General features: G+C 40.6%; 1 protein-coding gene across 1 annotated transcript in view; it reads right to left on the reverse strand.

The window, feature by feature from the left end:
• The window catches only part of ABCA12 (ATP binding cassette subfamily A member 12), a 135,578-nt gene that overhangs the window by 21,113 nt on the left and 93,110 nt on the right, over window positions 1-21,355 (reverse strand). The window contains exons 33-39 of the mRNA XM_073633579.1: window positions 17,377-17,630; window positions 13,490-13,700; window positions 11,889-11,998; window positions 11,652-11,802; window positions 8,158-8,292; window positions 7,410-7,513; window positions 2,609-2,701 (exon numbers count right to left, since the gene is read on the reverse strand). Of these exons, the coding sequence (XP_073489680.1) occupies window positions 2,609-2,701; window positions 7,410-7,513; window positions 8,158-8,292; window positions 11,652-11,802; window positions 11,889-11,998; window positions 13,490-13,700; window positions 17,377-17,630 (1,058 nt within the window). The remainder of the gene's footprint in view (window positions 1-2,608; window positions 2,702-7,409; window positions 7,514-8,157; window positions 8,293-11,651; window positions 11,803-11,888; window positions 11,999-13,489; window positions 13,701-17,376; window positions 17,631-21,355) is intronic.

A 21,355-nucleotide genomic window follows, 5' to 3' on the forward strand; every position in this document is an offset into this window, starting at 1 on the left:
ATAGTTTTTTTCTTTTTGGGATAAAAGGTTTTATACAAATATAAATACCATTTTAAGCACCCCTGTTAGTGTGTAATGCTCTGTTTCATCCCTTTAACTGCAAGAGAGCTTTACTGTTGAAAAACAGGATAGACTTACTGGCTGACCACAAGATGAAAATAGAAAAAAGCCTAAAAATGGAAACTAATGCAGCCATCACATCTAAAGCCTCGTACACACAGGTACGGACTTTCCGACAACAAAACCGTGGAATTTTCTTGATGGGTGTTGGCTCCAACTTGTCTTGCATACACACAGTCACACAAATGTTGACCAACAATTATGAACTTAGTGACGTACAAGATGTACGTGATGTCTCCATTACGAATGCTAGTTTTACAAGACCGAGCTCTTCCGGCTGGTCCTTGATTCAGAGCATGCGTGTTTGTACTTTGGACTTTTGTCTGACGGACTTGTGTACACCCGATCAGAAAGTCCGACAACACACATTTGTTGGCGTAAAATTTGAGAACATGCTAGCCAACATTTGTTGGCGGAAAGTCCGACAACAATTGTCCGATGGAGCATACACACGGTCGGACTTTCTGCCAACAAGCTCACATCCAACATTTCCCTTCGGAAAATCTGATCGTGTGTACGGGGCTTTAGAATTGGTAAGCTGCAATATAATAATAATAAATGTTTTTTTTTTGGGTTTAACCACTTGCCTCACGCTGATATATGTCGGCAAAGTGGCACAGGTCCGCAAAACAACATACCTGTACGTCGCAGTGGCCCTCGATCATGGCATGGAGAGGCAGAACAGGGAGATGTAAACAAAACATTTCCCTGTTCTGCCTAGCAACATGACAGGGATCTACTGCTCCCAGTGTTCAGGAGCAATGATCTGTGTCATGTTCTAGTGAGCCCATCCCCCCTACAGTCAGAACATGCCGAGGGAACACAGTTAACCCCTTGATCGCCTCCTAGTGTTTAACCCCTTCCCTACCAGTGACATTTACACTGTAATAAGTGCATTTTTATAGCACTGATCACTGTATAAATGCTAATGGTCCCAAAATAGTGTCAAAAGTGTCCGATCTGTCCGCCGCAATGTCACAGTCACGATGTGCGCAAACCAATCAATATACGCTTATTGCGATTTTTTTTTTACCAAAAATATGTAGAAAAATACATATCGGCTTAAACTGTGGAATAATTTATATATATATATATATATATATATATATATATATATATATATATATATATAGTATATTTATTATAGCAAAAAGTAAAAAATATTGCTTTTTTTTCAAAATTGTCGCTCTTTTTTTGTTTATAGCGCAAACAATTAAAACCGCAGAGGTGTCATGTTGCACGACCGCGCAATTGTCAGTTAAAGAGACGCAGTGCCGTATTGCAAAAGGGCTTGGTCAGGAAGTGGGTAAATCCTTCCTGGGCTGAGGTGGTTAATACTGCTTTAAAACAAGCCAAACTGCTGCTACCCACTCCACCTGACACACTAGTGCCTGGCGTCAATTTTTTATGGGCAGATACAGTAGAATGAAAATCTCAATCTCTACAGAGCATTTCACAGCACCAGCATAGCATGTTGGACCCTCTCCCCCATTGAATTGCCCATTTGCCAGATCAGAGCTGAGGCCAATACTTCTTTAAAGGAGAAATACAGCCAAAGCTTGTTTGGCTGTACTTCTCCTGTGGATCACAAGTGCAATTCATTCTGCACCCCTGTGACCCGCTGAAGCCCGCTGTCTGCTGACATCACAGAGCCAGGCCAGGCTCAGGCAAGATCGCGACAATGAAGTCAGGATCTGCCCACATGCCTGGATCGGCACCCAGCTCAGCCTCTCAACGAGCCGATGAGAGCCTGAGCCGGCCGTCCCCGCCACCTCCACAGCCCAGCGCTCCAGTGAGGATGGGGGAGCAGACAGCGGTGACTGACAGTCACCAGCTCTCTGCTCAGGGAGCCCTGAGAACCGAGCGGTCGTCGGTGTTTGATACTCAATGTTAGAGCCGGCGGGGGACGGATGCTGCATCCACCTAGGTCACACCTCCCAACTTTCTGAGATGGGAACAAGGGACACCTATTAGCAAAAGTATGAAGGCATAGGACACACCCCCTGTCACACCCCCTTAAAGGAGAATTATACAAAAAAAAAGGATTAGTGAAACCCACAACAGATTTTTTTTACCACTACTATTCCTTTTTACTGGGTTTTGAAATTTACAAATGCAGCAATTTAGAAATTTGGATTAAAGGTTTAGCAATGGGAAACACTTTTTGAAAGATGAAAAATGCAGTTTATATACAACTATATAGATCAGACCAAAATGAGGGACAAATCAGGAGGAAAGAGGGACAGAGGGACTTTGTTCCAAATCGGGGACAGTCCCTCGAAATCAGGGACAGTTGGGAGCTAGGTAAGTATGATTATTAAAAAAAAAAACAACATACTTCTCTTTAAAAAAAAGCAGCAGTAGCCAAGGGGTTAAGTTAGAGGGTTCATTACAATATACTTTATAAACAGAGACGCTTATGCTAACCTAGTAATAGAATCAAGTTATAAATGCTTATTTAACTGACAGATATTTATGTAATGCTAACCTGTTCTTTACGTGCTGTAAGGAGCCAATGCACTGAAACTTCCCCTTCACCATGATTGCTAATCTTGTACAGAGGGCTTCACATTCTTCCATACTGCAAAGAGAAATACAGTTGTTACTTTTGTGTGTCTACAATTAACCAAATAATATACATTTTAATATTGTTTAAAAAATCTTAGAGCATTTATATTTGATTTTTAGACTAGCTCATACAATCATATGATCCTAATTGTCAGAGCTATGTCCATATTACCACATCTCACCATATTGGATGTCCAGAAAATTGTCACCTGTTACCATCCTGCCCAAAACACGACATCTAGGAAGTTGTGTGTAGCATATGTGAGAAAGAAATATTAAAGTGGAACTTCAGTCATTTTTTCATCTTTCCATCTATTAAATCCTCTGCCCTTGTTGTTTTAACTTTGGATAGTAAAACATTTTTTTTCTGCCAGTAAATACCATATACAGCCCACTTCCTGTTTCTTGTATGGTAAAAAGCCTAGGCTTATGACATCATCCACAGCTCTCTCTCACTCTCATGAGTTTGCCAGGAAAGGAGGGGGGGGAGTCATAAAAGGGCAAATGAGAGCTGCAGAGCTGGAGGTGTTTCTCTGCGTGTCTATGTAAGTCCAGGAAGTGAACTGGCAGCAGCTTCAGTTGCCCAGAGTTAAAATGGCTGCAGCCAGACTCAGTGGAGAGAGATTTCTGCAGCATATTTGGCAAGTACAGAATCACAGTATACATAAAATAATATGCAAAGTTATTGGAGGGAAGCTTCACAATGGCAAAGATGTTTTTATTACAAATTATGTGAGCAGACTGCAGTTCCTCTTTAAGGAAATCGACGCTGACAACATTGTTTCAGCAATGAATAAAGCCAGTGTATATAGAACACCATGAGAAATAACACCAAAATGAGACTACCACAGCGTTGCAAAATTAGCCAAAAAAGCAATGAATGACCACCAATTTCATGTGGTTTCTTCTTAGTTATGGATCAATTCTCCTACAATGGCTCATTCTGTTTCTACTACATAATTCTGCATTATGATATTCCATTTTTAGTTTATTGCTCTATATCCCAGCACCTTATAATCCCCCCAACAGCTGTATATAATTCTTTCACATTGTGCCTTTATTTCTTATACATCCTTAAAAACCAATTACCCTGCCTGTTGCCCCATGTTATGACAGCCTATTACTGAGTATGCTGGCCCATATTCTCACTTCTGATATCGTTCTTACCTCCTATCAGTGATTTGCTCACCAGCCTATTCCCACAAACCAAGAATAAAAAGAAAAATTGAAGCAAACATCTTAATTTATTGACACAGCCCAGCAATGCCTTTCCGCCTCACTTTTCAATTTCTTTAGCTTGACATGTGCACCTCAATATGTCATATTATAGTAAAGAGCAGAGGGATTTTATATGGTGCACAAAACAGTGGAAAAACTAAAACATGTACAGTCATTATGTGATGGAATCACAGCACTAAATCAAACAGAGCAAGTGTGCTGGGTCCATCTGATTTATCGCTTGTACATACTCTTCCATATCCTCTGAGAAGACATCGTGTATGCAATCCCAGATCTTTAATTTCAGATTCTGGGGTAGCTTATTAGGTGATAAAACAGAAATCAAGAGATAAGGAGCGAGGAAACGCAGCTGAATCAAAACCGTATAGGAAAAGAGAACAAAGAAATATACTTTTTAAACGGTTTGATTTCGTTTTCCCTGCATTCACAGTTCTGGCAATAACTCATAATGGGAAGATGTGAAACAAAAAACCACTGATGTACCATTGTACTGTAACAATTGCATGGCTTTATAAATAGCTGCCTTCCTTGTTTTAAAAATACCCCATTCGCTGTGTGCTGTGAGTAGAGCGTGCTAGCACAGCTAATAATGAGATAGTTGGTATTAGATATGTATGCCTTCATTATACTTATCTGAGACGTGACTTTGCAACCTTATTGTAAACAAGGCAGATTTCCCTTATTAACTCCTGCTTTGTACTTTAGTTAATATAATTCTTTTTAAAAATAGAGGATAGGTGAACAACCATATGGCATTGTATGCTCAAAGTTTACTAACAAAAAGAGCTTAAAAGTCACATAAAAAGCAATTCAAAATTAAAATACCAACGGGAAATAGGGGAGCAGAGGTATGTAAATGGAGAGGGTGGATTAGATTCACTATTATGTAATTGCTCTGAAATCCTGTTTGAAAGTTCTGATATAATAAGCTTTCAGGACCTAATATTTACTGCATACTGACTTTTCTAAGGCAGGAAGCACGGGTGCAGTAGAAGTCAATCAGTGAGTTCCGGCCTTGAATGTCTGCCGGCATATGCAGATCACCAAGGAGAAAGGCTGGACAGAGCTCTGCATATAAAAGAATGTAATGTGGGTGTGGTGGTTATGGCGCTGCTCTGCGGTTTAAAAAACATGTGCATGTTTTACAAATTAAAATATAAATAATACAATTTAATTTGTAAAACATGCACATATTTTTAAAATGTATTCATATATTAACCACTTGCCGACCGCTGCACGCCGATGTACGTCGACACAATGGCAGCAGTGGGCAAATGGGTGTACCTTTATGTCCCCTTTAAGAGGCCGGGATAGCATGGGCACGTGCCCGCCACATACAGCGTGACTGTGCCCACGCGACCGATCTCCCGGCAATCGTGTCACGGAGCCTCAGAACGGGGAAGTGCCTATGTAAACAAGGCATTTCCCCATTCTGGCTTGTGTCATGACAGAGACCACTGCTTTCTGTCATCGAGAGCAGTGATCGCTGTCATGTGAATAGTAGCCCATCCCCCCAAAATTGGAATCACGCCCTTGGACACACTTAACCCCTTCATCGCCCCCTAGTGGTTAACCCCTTCACTGCCAGTGTCATTTACACAGTAATCAGTGCATTTTTTTGCACTGATCGCTGTATAAATGACAATGGTCCAAAAATAGTATCAAAAGTGTCCGATGTGTCCGCCATAATGTCACAGTCCTGATAAAAATCGCAGCCATTACTAATAAAAAAAAATTAATAATAAAAATGCCATAAAACTATTCCCTATTTTGTAGATGCTATAACTTTTGCGCAAACCAATCAATATACACTTATTGCAATTTTTTTTTTTTTTTAACAAAATATGTAGAAGAACAGATATCAGCCTAAACTGAGGAAAAAAATAGTTTTTTTTTATATATTTTTGGGGGATACTTATTATAGCAAAAAGTAAAATATAATGCGTTTTTTTCAAAATTGTCGCTCTTTTTTATTTATTTTTATTTTTTTATTTACCACAGAGATGATCAAATACCACCAAGAGAAAGCTCTATTTGTGGGAAAAAAAGGACGTCAATTTTGTTTGGGTGCAACGTCGCACGACCGCGCAATTGTCAGTTAAAGCAACGCAGTGCCGAAGCGCAAAAAGTGCTCTGATCAGGAAGGGGGTAAAATCTTCCGGGGCTGAAGCAGTTAAGGTTGGTTTTTAAATGTCTATGGTGTTTTCCATGTATTTTTATGTACTTTTGTGTAATTTTTAAACATTTAGCAACATATGAAGTTTTATTATATTTTTATAACTGTGACACGGCCTAGGAACCTATATGTAATTCTTCAATTTTTTCCTCTTTTTTTCATTTTTCTACATGTACCCGCAGCACAATGTAATTCCTTTAGCTGTTTTTGATTGACTGTTATTGCAGATAGCGGGGATATTATTATTATTATTATTATTATTATTAGTAATAAGGGTAGAATCCAACCAATTTTGGCTGCTGTAGTAACTCACTTACTAAGTGGAATACAAAGGTTGCAATAAAGGACATGGTTTACAAGAAAATGGGCGCTAAATTATGTTGCATTGGGTTGCTAGGGTACCACATACTATTTAACCTAGGAGGTGTAGCAAGATGACGCTGCTCCAGATGACGTTTTGATGACGAAACACGTAGGGCGGAGCCACAGCGTCATTGCATCACTTCCTGTTTGATCGTGGAACGCAGAGCAAGCATAGTGATGGGAGTGTCATGGTCTGGGGCTGCATGAGTGCTGCCGCCACTGGGGAGCTGCAGTTCATTGAGGGAACCTTGAATGCCAACATGTACTGTGACATACTGAAGCAGAGCATGATCCCCTCCCTTCAGAGACTGGGTTGCAGGCACTATTCCAACATGATAATGACCCAAAACACACCTCCTTGCTGACCACTGTCTTGCTAAAGAAGCTGAGTGTAAAGGTGATGGACTGGCCAAGCATGTCTCCAGACCAAAACCCTATTGAGCATCTGTGGGGCATCCTCAAATGGAAGGTGGAGGAGCACAAGGTCTCTAACATCCACCATCTCCGTGATGTCGTCATGGAGGAGTGGATGAGGAATCCAGTGTCAACTTATGAAGCTCTGGTGAACTCCATGCCCAAGAGGGTTAAGACAGTGCTGGAAAAAAATGGTGGCCACACAAAATATTGACACTTTGGGCCCAATTTTGGCATTTTCATTTAGGGGTGTACTCACTTTTATTGCCAGCGGTTTAGACATTAATGGCTGTGTGTTGAGTTATTTTGAGGGGACAGCAAATTTACACTATTATACAAGCTGTACACTCACTACTTTACATTGTAGCAAAGTGTAATTTCTTTAGTGTTATTACATGAAAAGATATAATAAAATATTTACAAAAATGTGCGGGGTGTACTCACTTTTGCGAGATACTATATATCACACTTAGAACACAGTGCCATAACCTTACTTTGTAAATGACAATGAAAACAGCTCATTAGTTACCTGTGCGATGTTAGCACCACTGCACATTTTTCCTGAATTTCTTCAGAAATAATCTTCCAGAGATGCCTTTTAGTTTTTGGATCCATTCCTGAACTTGGCTCATCCTGGAAAACCAAAAAGAGAGTAATCTTAGTGACAACATTTAAGGAGCCAATTATATTTTTTTCATGGCAGTAGAGAGCTACACTGCAAAGGTGAAACAACCCCCCCCCCCCACACTCCCTATTTTGCTGCAATTAGAACATGTGTGCTATCAATAAAGAAACATAGACATTCAAAACACTGATGTATGAAACTGTTTTAAATATAGGGTACAGTCATGATTTCCAGGAACACAACTGTAATACAAATAATGCACATGCCCATTGCACACCATATATGCACGGGCAGCTAAGATTGCAGGATGGGGCCCATTTTTCCATATTGTCTTTGATACTGTATATGCGGGTTAGCAGGTTCTACATGGGCCTAGGCAGAATCGGCCCTCTGCTTGCATTGCCTCTTAGGGTCGGTTCACACCAGGAATTGCACAGGAACGGGCCCTTAGACCAGATTTCTAACATTAATACTGACCATACCAATTTAAAACTTGTTGATACATAGTACATGATGACTAACTTTAAACAAGTATACAACATAGACCAATGTTATATACAAATTGCACATTTTGAAAGAGATTCGTAATGCAACAGTCAGTTAATGTTACTATCTAGCTTCTCAGGCATGGTTTAAAAAATGCTCTTTTTACCAGAAGAAGAATTGAGGGTCTTCCAATGAGGGCAAGAGCTGTTGAAAGTTTTCTTCTTGTACCACAGCTGTAGCTGGCAGTTATTCTGTCTTTGTATTGAACAAGTTGGAGTTTTTGAAGTAATTGGTTGGACACCTATAAATAAAGAGACAAGGTAAAATATGACTAGGTTTGTCATGGTGTTTTAAGCTGTTTTGGAGACAGGGTAAATCTATGACTATACTTATAACTGACATACTTCACACTGTCAGGCTAAGGTTCACACATGAGCAACCTGTGTTCTGCGTGTAGACATCCCATTAATTTCAATGGGCTACCGGACCTGCAGAAATACAGGAAAAGAAGTTCCTGACTCTTTTTTTTTTTATTAATCGTACAAAACCAAGTCGCATGGTGCTGCAGCATTCTGCGATTTGGCACGCATGAAAACGCACTGCACTTGCAGATGCATGGGGGTGTCATTAAAAATGAATGACGCTCCCACGTGTCTGCTTAAGAGCAGTGCATTTTGCCTGCAAGCCAAGGACGTGTACGATTGTGCAAGCGTTTCTGACCTGCGCAAGTGGGAACCTTCAGAGTATGTACGTTCTAAAAATGACTTGTATGAAGCATTTTCTTAGTCTATGCAAGCATTTTCACATCTCACTGTGGTCCATAAAAATACTGAAGGTTTGTTACAAACATTTTTAATGTCCCAAAACACAACAAATTGATGCAAATGCAATTCTTGTAAAACACTTGTGAAGCCTTGGCAAATACTGGCATATGTTTTTCTGGATTAAGCAGATATTTCTATTATAGCTTAACAGCCTTGCAGGGATGGGTAAATAAAAAGCAACAAAGGAGTTGAAATGCTTACCTTTCCTGGAGAAAATACTGCTCCCTCCAGTGCAAAACTCTAATGCAGCGTACAGACGATCGGATTTTCAGACGGGAAATGTTGGATGTGAGCTTGTTGGCGGTAAGTCCGACTGTGTGTATGCTCCATTGGACATTTGTTGGCGGACTTTCCGCCAACAAATGTTGGCTAGCAGGTTCTCAAATTTTCCGCCAACAAATGTTTGTTGTCGGACTTTCCGATCGTGTGTACACAAGACCGTCGCACAAAAGTCCACGCATGCTCGGAATCAAGTACAAGCCGGAAGCGCTCGGTCTTGTAAAACTAGTGTTCGTAATGGAGATATCACAAACGTCTTGTACGCCACTACGTTCGTAATTGTTGGCCAACATTTGTGTGACCGTGTGTATGCAAGACAAGTTGGAGCCAACATCCTTCGAACAAAAATCCACGATTTTGTTGTCGGAAAGTTCGATCGTGTGTACGGGGCATAAGACTTTGGGCACACAATCTTTGTCATAGAATCAATCTGAATTCTGATCTTTTCCTTTAATACAGATTACATATTCAAATGCCTCAGACTTAGTTATATTACCAGCAGTAGAGAAAGGAAGCAGCAAAATTTTCCCCATGAATAATAAATATTTTTGTTTTTTATTATTTTCATTTTATTCTGTCCATGTGAGCAAGACTGCACAAATAGCTAAATGGTGAAAGGAATTTTAGGCAAAACACTAAATATATATTTAAAATGCATATGAGTTAATTAGTTTAATTGCCAAAAGATCTGTAATTGCTGTGCAATCGCAGAACCAAAGAATCTAAAAACCAAAGAACACTGTGCCTTGCATCAAATTTTAAGGCCATTCATAAAAAACTAAAGTCACGGGACTTTACCATACAGAGCAAACAGCTACACAGGTTGAAAAAAAAAGAATCACAGCAGCTGGGTCTCTTAGGTGCTAGATTTATATCCATGATCCATTTGCATTCGGGGAATAGTTATCAGAGTTATATATAAATTAATATGACATCTACTAATCATTCACTGTAATTAAAAACACATGTACCCGGATACAAGCTACACCTGCAGTTAATGTTCGTTTATAAATATACTCCTTGATACTAAAGTGATAAAATGTGTGAACCAAATGCTACAGTATGAGTTTCTTTTTTTATAATAAATGTAGCCATCATTTTAATGATCCCTACTCTTTGTTTCTTTATTTCTTAACAAAGGCTGGAACAGTTGGTCTCCATTGTTAGGTAGGCTTGTACAGTAGGCTATGTATAGCTTATGCTCTGGTTATTTTTATTTATTTATTTCTTAGGGATTAGTACACCTTCAATTCAATGTGGCCTTAATTCTTGGAATTCTACACTGTGCATCTCCAGTATTTAAAGTGGTTGTAAACCCTTAAATATACCCAAAGAAGTAACCAGCGTCAGGTAATGCACAGGGATGAAACTCCTACATATGTTGTACCTGTTAATCTTCAGTCTTCTCTTCTCTACAGCAATTCAAAATCCAGAATTTATAAAGCTTGTCTGAGCTTCCAGAAAAGAGGGGGCTGAGAGCTGAAGTTACACTCTACAGAGCTCATTAAAAGGAGGCTGATTGGAGGGAAGGGACACCCCCCCCCCCCCCTTCACACAGTGCACAAGAACAGAGCTGAGACTATGAATCAGCTTGAGTTCCCTCCCTGTCACCTTTTTGCCCTTGGTGTCAGGAAAACATGTGAGAAGTGACTCATGCTGATAGCAGAGGAACAAAGCAGCAGACAGAAATTATACGTAGTACTCCTAATTAAGACAAGTAAACACTATAGAGGGATATGCTTTGTTCATATTTCATGTCTGAGGTTTACAACCACTTTAGCAAACACTGTTTGTTTTTATGAGAAGTCCTACAATACATACACTAATTTGACACATACTGTAAATTGTACAGTATATAACTAATTCGGTTGTTCAGCAGACTGGTTGGTGAGTTGAGCTATGGAATGTTCTGTTTTTGTCTTTTATGCATTTGCCCTTCCATGTGCTCATTGTTGTGAAGGCCAGTTATAGGTGGGGACAGGGGCCATTTGTTTGTTACTGGTGTAAATATGGTCAGGGGACACAATGGGCACCTTTGCTGCCATTGTGCCACATGCTGGGTGTCCAGTGTGTTCCTGTTCCTTTAAGGAGGATTGGGATACTTCCAGGCCCACCTGCCCCTCATCTACCCATTAGTATGCATGTGCTTCCATTGTGGAGATGCTCATAAATTCAGGAGCGTTAGGACTGCAAGCATACACAGGGTGCCATGAAGAGGCCTTGCAGCTTATGCATGCGTTTGCAAATGCGTGCTAACTAAACCCCTGTTTTTAACGCAGACTGTTGGACAGGTCAATTCGGTTGGTCAGCAGACTGGTTGGTGAGTTGAGCTATGGAATGTTCTGTCTTTGTCTTTCATATATAACTATTTTATAAGGTTGCTTCCACTCCAACCCCAACAGAATATTATGTTCTATTCCTAATTTCCCCTTGATATACTGTTTTTATTCCAAGGGTGTTTATTCAACACAAAATGACAAAAGTAAAAAGTTAATATCCAAGTAAAGGGTAGAACACAGGACCTGATTATTAAAAGATCTAAAATCAATGTACTTACTGATTTGATCCTTCTTTCTGGGATTCCATGTATTCTTGCATAATAATATAAGTGCTCCAATCCAGTCATGAGTTCATCCAGTGCATCCTCCTGAGGGCAATACCCAAAGGATGACCATTCTGTGTTGAACCCTAAAACATTCACCATATTCCTGGATGAAGGAGAAAAATTCTGGTGAGTAAATTCTGTCCAATCCATGTGAACAAACTGACAAAATACTTTTTATATTTTAAATACCCCATATAGTTCCTGATTTGGATGTTTCCACTAGATGGTGAAGTATCTCCTGTGAGCATCTTAAAAGTTGTGGTCTTTCCAGCTCCATTTACACCAAGCAGTCCAAAACACTTAAAATATAAAAACAGTTTAACTTAATGGCTGAATCCCAAACAGGGATTGAAATAGAATAAGAGGAAATAAACATCAGTGATAAATGTATGATACATGCTGTCGAGCTACGGTTACTCCAAATGTAAGAGTATGAAAATAAAATTATTGTAGTTAAATGTAAGCATAAACATTTTCTACCTTAAAATGTTAATGCTGTATATACTGTATATCATACTTACATTTATAAACGAGATGGTAGACTGCAATATCTAAATGGACTACTATACAAGTACAGATTTTCACACAATCCAGAGGATTGCAATGCCTACTGGGGTAGAAAATCACAGGACCATTCCTATCAATCTGCTGATTAAGCAGCAGGAGCATTCATCTCCCTTACACTATCCAGTGGACATTGAATGAAAAAAATTATAGTGTGAGGGTCTGATTATTCTGCATGAAATTGTATAAAACCCTTAACTTTACAAGATTTAGTTTGTTCTTCTGCAGTTTGTACCTATACTAATATAGCACAGTGTGCATGAAATGTTACTTCTGTGTCCTGTTTATAAGACCAACAAGCACAATTGATGGTGTGCCACAGCCTAAAGCCGGGTAAAAACTAATGCCCTGTACACACGGTCAGATTTTCTGACGGAAAATGTTCAATGGGAGCTTGTTGTCGGAAATCTCGACCGTGTGTAGGCTCCATCGGACATTTTCCATAGGAATTTCCGTCACACAAAATTTGAGATCTGGATCTCAAATTTTCCAACAACAAAATCCGCTGTCGTAAATTCCGATCGTGTGTACACATTTCCGATGCACAAAGTTCCACGCATGCTCGGAATCAAGCAGAAGAGCCGCACTGGCTATTGAACTTCATTTTTCCCGGCTCGTCGTACGCGTTGTACATCACCGCGTTCTTGACGTTCGGAATTTCCGACAAGGTTTGTGTGAGACAAGTTTGAGCCAACATCCGTCGAAAAAAATCCATGGATTTTGTTGTCGGAATGTCCGATCGTCTGTACAGGGCATTACAGTTTTATTTTGTGCAACCCCACGGTCGGAGCCACTTTACTAACCATGCTAGGTTGGCTACCATTGGCTGAGAGCGCTGATCGGGAGTCGGTCGGCTGCTGGTTTTCTAGCATGCACATTCAACAGAAGCCGACCGAACGTTCGGATTCTGTTGGACTGACCAACATACACATGGGCAGAATGTCGGCCATTTTTGTTTTGAACCAGCAAATGTCTCCTGACATTGTGTCCCTGTGTATGGGGCTTTAGACAATCAGCCATGTACCCCTTCATGTGAAGGTCATATGTGGATGGCTGTACTGTTACATCATTTCAATTATTGTACAGGACACAGTAATTAGTCCATCATTAACCACATCAGCAGTTTTATGTCCTGAGGGGAAACACCAGTTTAGAATCTTTTTGAAATAGTATCATCATTTGCACAATATGTTAAATGGTGTACTATGGCACACAGTAATATTCACCTCTCCAGGTGGAATTCCCAGGCTCATGTTGTTGACTGCAAACACTTTTTTGTTGACCTGATGGAAAACTTTGGTTAGACCTTCAAGAACTAAAAGATCTCCATTTGCACAACCAGAGTCTACTCGGTCTCTCTCGGCTTTTACATCCTCATCTTCATCTGGATCTTTCACAATAAGGGGGTACAGCTTGAACTGTTTTTTGAAGAAAGTCCTAGTGCAAATGGGTAAAAAATGACCTTAGTTTGCCTCAAAGCATTAGTTTAAATCACACATCCTCTTAATAACACTACTACACAGCTGGTAAAACACACAGTTAAAGTAAAGGCCTTTTTTATTATTATTATTAAAATAAGAAACATACACTATATTGTCAAAAGTATTAGTGCCTTTACATGCACATGAGCTTTAATGACATCCCAGTCTTAGTCCGTAGAGTTCAATATTGAGTTGGTCCACCCTTTGCAGCTATAACAGCTTCAACTCTTCTGGGAAGGCTGTACACAAGGTTTAGGAGTGTGTCTATTAGAATGTTTGACCATTCTTCTAGAAGCGCATTTGTGAGGTCAAGCACTGATGTTTTACGAGAAGGCCTGGCTCGCAGTCTCCTCCCTAATTCATCCCACAGGTGTTCTGTCAGGTTGAGGTTAGGACTCTGTGCAGGCCAGTTAAGTTCCTCTACTCCAAACTCGCTCATCCATAACTTTATGAACCTTGCTGTGTGCACTTGTGCCCAGTCATGTTGGAAAAGGAAGGCACCATCCCCAAACTGTTCCCACAAAATTGGGAGCATGAAATTGTCCAAAATGTCTTGGTATGCTGACACCTTAAGAGTTCCCTTCACTGGAACTAAGGAGCCAATCCCAACCCCTGAAAAACAACCCCACACCACAATCCCCCCTCCACCAAATGATTTGAAGGGGTGGCCCAATACTTTTGGCAATATAGAGTGGATGAGTGAGTTTGGGGTGGAGGAACTTGACTGCCCTGCACAAAGTCCTGACCTTAACCCGATAGAACACCTTTGGATTAAATTTGAGCAGAGACTGCGAGCCAGGCCTTCTCGTCCAACATCAGTGCCTGCCCTTTACAAATGTGCTTCTGGAAGAATGGTCAAACATTCCCATAGACACACTCCTAAACCTTGTGGACAGCCTTCCCAGAAGAGTTGAAGCTGTTATAGCTGCAAAGGGTGGGCCAACTCAGTATTGAACCCTACGGACTAAGACTGGGATACCATTAAAGTTCATGTGCGTGTAAAGGCAGGTGTCCCAAAACTTCTGACAATATAGTGTATCATACTTACCTGCTCTGTGCAATGGTTTTGCACAGAGCAGCCCTGATCCTCATCTTCTCGGGTCCCCTGCTGGCACTCTTGGCTCTTCTCCCTGCCAAATGCAAGCCTCTTGGTATAAGGCACGTGTTGCTCGCTTACTCGCGGCTCAGCCCCACCCTGCCCCCCAGCTTCCTCATAACTGGCTGTGATTGACAGCAACAGGAGCCAATATCCCCCGCTGCTGTATCTGAGCTAAGGATGATTGAGAGAGCCAAGAGAGCCTTGGCTCTCATGCACATCCCAGGACCGACATTGGACTCAGGTATGTATTTAGGGGGGCTTCCAGGAAAGCTGCACGCAGAAGGTTTTTAAATTTTCTGGAAGCATCAAATTAAGATCTCCGGCTCACGGGAGTAAAAATTGCCATGTTTTTTAGTGATCTAGATATAGATGCATTGTTGTCTATGGAACCATAACATATGTGTAAAGATCAACAATAGAGTGATGAGTACAGAGCCGCAAAGCAAAAACAGACAATTTTTTCATTTTTTTGAGTGCAGTCATTTACGCGCATACACGTGTTTACGTGCCTATACGCATGTTTGTGCATGTATATATGCATATTTTGCAATATTGGCAATGGGGAAGGATTTTATACTTCTATACACCTATGTGCCTTCATATGCATTCACATGCTTTTACGCTGGGTCTTTATGGAACATTTTATTCCAGATCTTTTTGTCAACAAGATCCTGAGTATAAACATCAGTAAATTCTTATGTCCGTGTGCAACTGGCCTAGGAGAAAAATATTAATCTTGTCTCTTAGGTTTGGCTTCTGTGCTTTCCAAACAAGAAGAAGACTGTTGTAGGCAATTTGGTTCTATCTACCCTTTTCTCTGTGTATGTAAAACCTTCTGTAAAAAATGTGCTTTGATTTGGAAACAGGACCTGGACTTTTGATGAAATATAGCTTAGGTCTAAAGAGTAACTTTGGTCATATCACCCATTTTGATTCAACCTAAGGGGCCCATACACAGTAGCTTTTCCCAAGCTACCTAAGCCATCTGTGCATGCTTTAGGATGTAGGGCACAAATGCATCTTCTGCAGAGACAATACATCTTTTTAGTGCATTTAAAAAGTCCCAACATTCATTGACACTTTCACTTCTGAATACATGCTCAAAGCTGAATACAGCTCAGGTGTTAAAAGTAATATATAACATTATGTGTCATCTGCATCCAATAAAAACACCTACTTTCTCTATGTAAGACGTATTCATACAATGCATGACTGCTTGTGATTACTAAATTTACCATTGTTACATATAAACCTAGTGAGTTGGGCCCCAACTATGTCAATGAAAATAAAACACATTTTGAAATTAATAAATTAATTCATCCATGTAACTGTAATTAATTTCATATTTCAGTTTTTCTCCCCCTATCTTACTACATATAGGGGAACTGTAAATGGTTTTAATGAAGAGTAATGCCGCGTACACATGATCGGAATTTCCGACAACAAATGTGCGTTGTGTGCTTGTTGTCGGAAATTCCGACCATGTGTATGCTCCATCTGACATTTGCTGTCGGAATTTCCAACAACAAATGTTTAAGAGCTGGTTCTCAAATTTTCCAACAACAAAACTTGTTGTTGGAAATTAAGAGCGTGTGTACACAATTCTGACTCACAAAATTCCACACATGCTTGGAATCAAGCAGAAGAGCCGCACTGGCTATTGAACTTCATTTTTCTCGGCTCGTCGTACATCTTGTACGTCACCGCGTTCTTGTCGTTCGGAATTTCCGACAACATTTGTGTGACCGTGTGTATGCAAGACAAGTTTGAGCCAACATCCATCGGAAAAAAATCCACGGTTTTGTTGTCGGAATGTCCGATCGTGTGTGCGGGGCATAAGTGTTGCACTCAAAACAATAGTTGGTGAGACCTCTTTCTGATATTCTATAAAACTCAGCCATTGTGTAGTGGCAAGCGCATGTATAAGACTTTCCCTTATTTAACAAAAGAAGAGGCAAATGCCGGTGTTTATTACCAGAGAATGTCTAACATATTAGAAAAAATGTTTGATAACAAAAGATTCACCAATCAAAAGAGCTTTTTGTTGACTTTGAAGGAAGTCCTACATCACCCAATATTCACTGGATTATTGCAAGTAATTCTGGTGCTGCCACTCTATGAATAACATATAATCTGTTTTTTTTTTTTATTATTTATAATAGAGTGTGAAAGGAATAGAACCTCTGCCAGTTTTTTTTATTGCTGTCTGTGTCACTCCTGGGAAGATTTTCCTTATTTTCTACCCTGGTCACATGGGCTCAGTGTGGTGAAAAATCTCCAACTTGAATACAGACAAGCAATGAAACACTTCAGGTAGTATGGAGAAAGTCCAATTGCTGTCTATTCCTCTATTAGCAAGATTTCCCTTTATTCTCTGTCCCAGTGACAAGTGGACACCAGAACAAGAAAAAATGGAAATTCCTCCCGATGGAAATACAAGTAGAACCTAAAACAGTTCCTACCACTTCCCCCTTATCCAAATTTTACAACTAGGTTTTAAATGTAGGTCAGCTTTAACAATAAGACCACTTACTTAACACTGTAGATTATTCCATCATTGATTAACAGTCGTAGCAGAAAACAGAATGTCCCTTGGACAGTCATGGCCACAAACATATATCCCAGTACGTCCAGGTCAAAAATATTCACTTCATTGCTACTTCCAAAGACGGCATACTGGTCTTGTATAGCCTGTTGCTGTGCTAGTTCAATCAACCCATAACCAAAACAGAACTGAGGGAAGACCTTAAAAAAGTTTGTGAGGACATTGTATGTGGTATTCAGGCTCTGTAAGAAAAAAAAAGAAAATCTATTAAGATATGGAAAGTCACAAAATGTTATTAACATATTTATAGATTTAGCCAGGCAGTAGATGGTTGGCTGAATCTGATTTGCAGAGAAATTATTTATGGAGTTGGTGGCACTTTTTAAGGATATTTTCATACATACAAAAATGGCATGCAGCCTGACCTTAAGAGTCCAACTCTGAGCTATTTCTTTTTGTCATATGATTCCCCAGCTGGTTAAAAAACAGCCATGGTTGCAATATTCTCCTTTAATCTAGTGCTGTCCCCAGAAGTACTGCTTATCTGCCTCAGGATGTCTTCACTCCTCTGGGTTAAATAATGCTCAGTGTCATTCATTCCAAACAGCATGCAAGATAATATGGGGTTGACTTACTAAAGGCAAATAGATTGTTCACTTTGTAAGAGAAGTTGCACTTTGCATAGGATGTTTCCCCAGAGCTTAGTGAATGAGGTGAAGCTGACTTCCATTATCCAATCATTTGTAAGCAAAAATTTTGTTTTTTTATTTTCCTTACATGTGACTGGGCATTATTTGCAAAGTGAAATTTCACCACATTCACTAAGCTCTGGAGAAAATGACCATGCAAGGTGCAACTTTCTGTGAAAATTTAACAGCCTATTTGCCTTTAGCAAATGAACCCCTATTGGTGCAGGGGGTCATAGGGCTGTCCCCTAAGGGGGCATCACCACAGCACCCTGGGCTCACCGTGCACTGATGCAGAGAGCAGAATTGATTTCATTACGTCTTTGCTGCTCTCTGCATACCTGGTGAAGAAGAAGCAGAACCTGCTTTTTGCCAGGCCAGCCTGAAAACGTCACATTTAAAAAAAAAAAGTTTTTTAGCAGACTCTCATCAACTTCCATTGAAAGTAGTTCCTTCTGCAACTAAATAAATAGTTCAAAATGTACTTGCATTACTTTTAGCATACTGTATGCTTATTCTCAGAATTATAAAGAATAACAATACTTTTTTGTTGTTAGCGCACTATATATTAACACTTCAGAAGTTGACATGACAGTGCAGTAAATTAAATTAACTAAGTCTCCTGAAGTACATATAGGATGCTTATTCCATTACATTTGCTTCATTAAAAGTTCAACCTCTTCTTGCATCTAAAGGGATAAAGGAAAATCCATATTTCATAAAACAAACTGCATGCAGTTAGAACTCAGGGGTTGTGTTTTTTTGGAAAGGTTGGCTACATAGCCATGAGGAATTTATTCTGTTACTACTGTGCAGCCAGCAGAGACCTAGCATCTGTAATATCTGAATGCATGACACCAAAGTCAAACTTCTTTATCCAACAAGGGACTATAGAAACCATTCCATGCACAAGCAGAGGTCAATATATTCATTTTCATCTTGCCTATTTACATTTCTAATAGCTACTGATCAAAGAGCAGGAATCCACTGTCTGGCCCTATTTGCCCATATGAATGTAGCTATGGAATCCAAGGCCATTTATCTGTACAAATAGTTTTAATTAAACATGGTTTTCAATAAATAACCTTGTATGTGTAGCTATGTGCTGGGCTACAGCCATATGGAGTTGGAGACATTGTCCTTATTCTTCTCTCCCTCTACTGTGATACTGATGTTATGCTACATCATCCTCCTCCAGTCAGTAGGGGGAAAGCTAAAGCCGAGCACGCCCATAGATTTCTATGCAGAGCACTGAGAATCCTGGGAGTTGTAGTTTGAGACAGCAGTCATATAATGGCTACACTATAATGTGGACTTTCTCAACCTTTTCAACACGGAGGAACCCTTAAAATAACTTTCCAATCTCAGGGAACCCCTGCTAAAAATGACTATATCTAGAACTCGTGCTACATTAGTGTGATGGTCAGTGGGCAGAATGCTCCTTTCACTTGTGGTCATTGGAAAGAATTAACCCGTTACAGATAGCTAAAATCATCAATGGTGTCAGTGGAAACTTATGTGAGAGGCAGAAATTACTAATTTCTCAAGGAACCCATAGCAACCTCTTGAGAAACCCTGGTTGACTAACTCTGCTATAATGGGTTTACTATACTTCCCAAAATACACTGTGCAGAAGGAGGAGTAGAGAGAGGATTTTTATCGAACTGCCCTGGAAAGTACTTCCTCTTGAAGATAAAGAGAGCGCCTCTGTCTGACAATTTGCCTGCCAGCTGGAGACCAAACCAGCAGAAAACCAAGCCTGAGACTTGGGAGTAAGGACTCCCATGGGCAGCACAGCGGTGCCCACATCCCAGCACCACGGCCGCAGGGAGGTTGGAGAATCCACTTACCCTCTGTTTCCACCGCTGATCACTGGAGGCTTTTGGGGAGAGATGGAGGAGGCCCTCCCCTTCTACAGCGATAGGTCACCGCAGCATCCCGGGGACTGGTGAGAGGGCTATTAGCCCATAGCTGATGTCCTGCACTGAGCCACTCAGAGCAGGACACCAAGTGTACCCAATCCATACTGCACCCATACTGAACCCTATACCACACTTATTCCAAACATACACTGCACCTACACCAGCCCTATTCCGCATTATACCAAACCTTTACCACATCTGAACTACTTCTACCTTCCACCTGTACCAAGACTATACTGCAACTATATTGCATGCAGGTCAACTGGGACTGGCTTTAAGTGCACCAATGCTCTTAAAAGACCCCGCCATTAGCCGGCAGATAAACATCTCACAGGACTGCCCCTCCTATAATATTTATTCTGCAAGCCCCCTTTTGTTCCCCAGGCCCCTCCGTTAACCTCCTCCTTTTCTTTTGGACAGTGTGTATCCAATTGGTCTAGGACTAGCATTACTGCCATAAATGCGCTCTGGCAGTATAGTTCCAGCACTTGGTAGATTAAACTTTACTACTGTTCGCTGCTGTATTTGAGGTGGCCTTGCTACTGTTTATGCTGACCTAAATGCTGAATGCCATCATGTGCCTAGTCTTTATAGTGATTAACTTTGTATGCTAAAATGTGTTTTTACCAATGTTAATCCATTTTATGCTTGCTTAGTTACCAACCATATTGGGTGACAATATATTGTTTGCCTTTACCGCCTGGTTTGGTGCCCGTTTCCTTTCATACAGCTCTGCTACTGTGTACTAAGTATTACCTTCAGTGATTTCCTGGGATATTTTATGTTTGTACACTCAACCTGGTGTGTTAGAGGAGGCTGAGATTTTTTGGAAAAGGTTGAGGCAAAAAACATAGGACCCATCCTTATCAGTAGCTCCTACAGGAGTAGCGCTACATATGAAATCTTCAAATATCCATTATTATAGCTGTGGATACACAGCTATCATAGTTGCCAACAGTCCCGATTTTCCCGGGACAATCCCGATTTTGGGACCCTCGTCCCGATTGGAGAGTGTCCCGAATCGGGATTTTCCATAAGGAAAATCGGGAATGTTGGTTTTTTTTTTTTTTTTTTTTTTTTTTTTTTTTTTGGAGCAGCGGGCTCCAGCAAAATGGCGGCCGGCGCTGCCGCTCTAGCTGCCTCTAGTGGAGAGGGGAAGGGGGCTCGATCCGTGCAGCCAATGAAGCGGCTTCTTTGGCTGCACGGCCCCTCCCCTCTCCACTGAAGCGAGCAGAAGACACGGCGCCGGCGCCGTGTCTTCCTGAAAGTTCCCCAGCCCCGTACTGCGCAAGCGCTGCGCCTGCGCAGTACAGGGGGTCCGCCATTGCCGAGGGGAACTTTTTCGGCAGAACACCGGCC

Source organism: Aquarana catesbeiana, linkage group LG06 (assembly GCF_042186555.1).
Source record: "Aquarana catesbeiana isolate 2022-GZ linkage group LG06, ASM4218655v1, whole genome shotgun sequence".
NCBI classification, from domain to species: domain Eukaryota; kingdom Metazoa; phylum Chordata; class Amphibia; order Anura; family Ranidae; genus Aquarana; species Aquarana catesbeiana.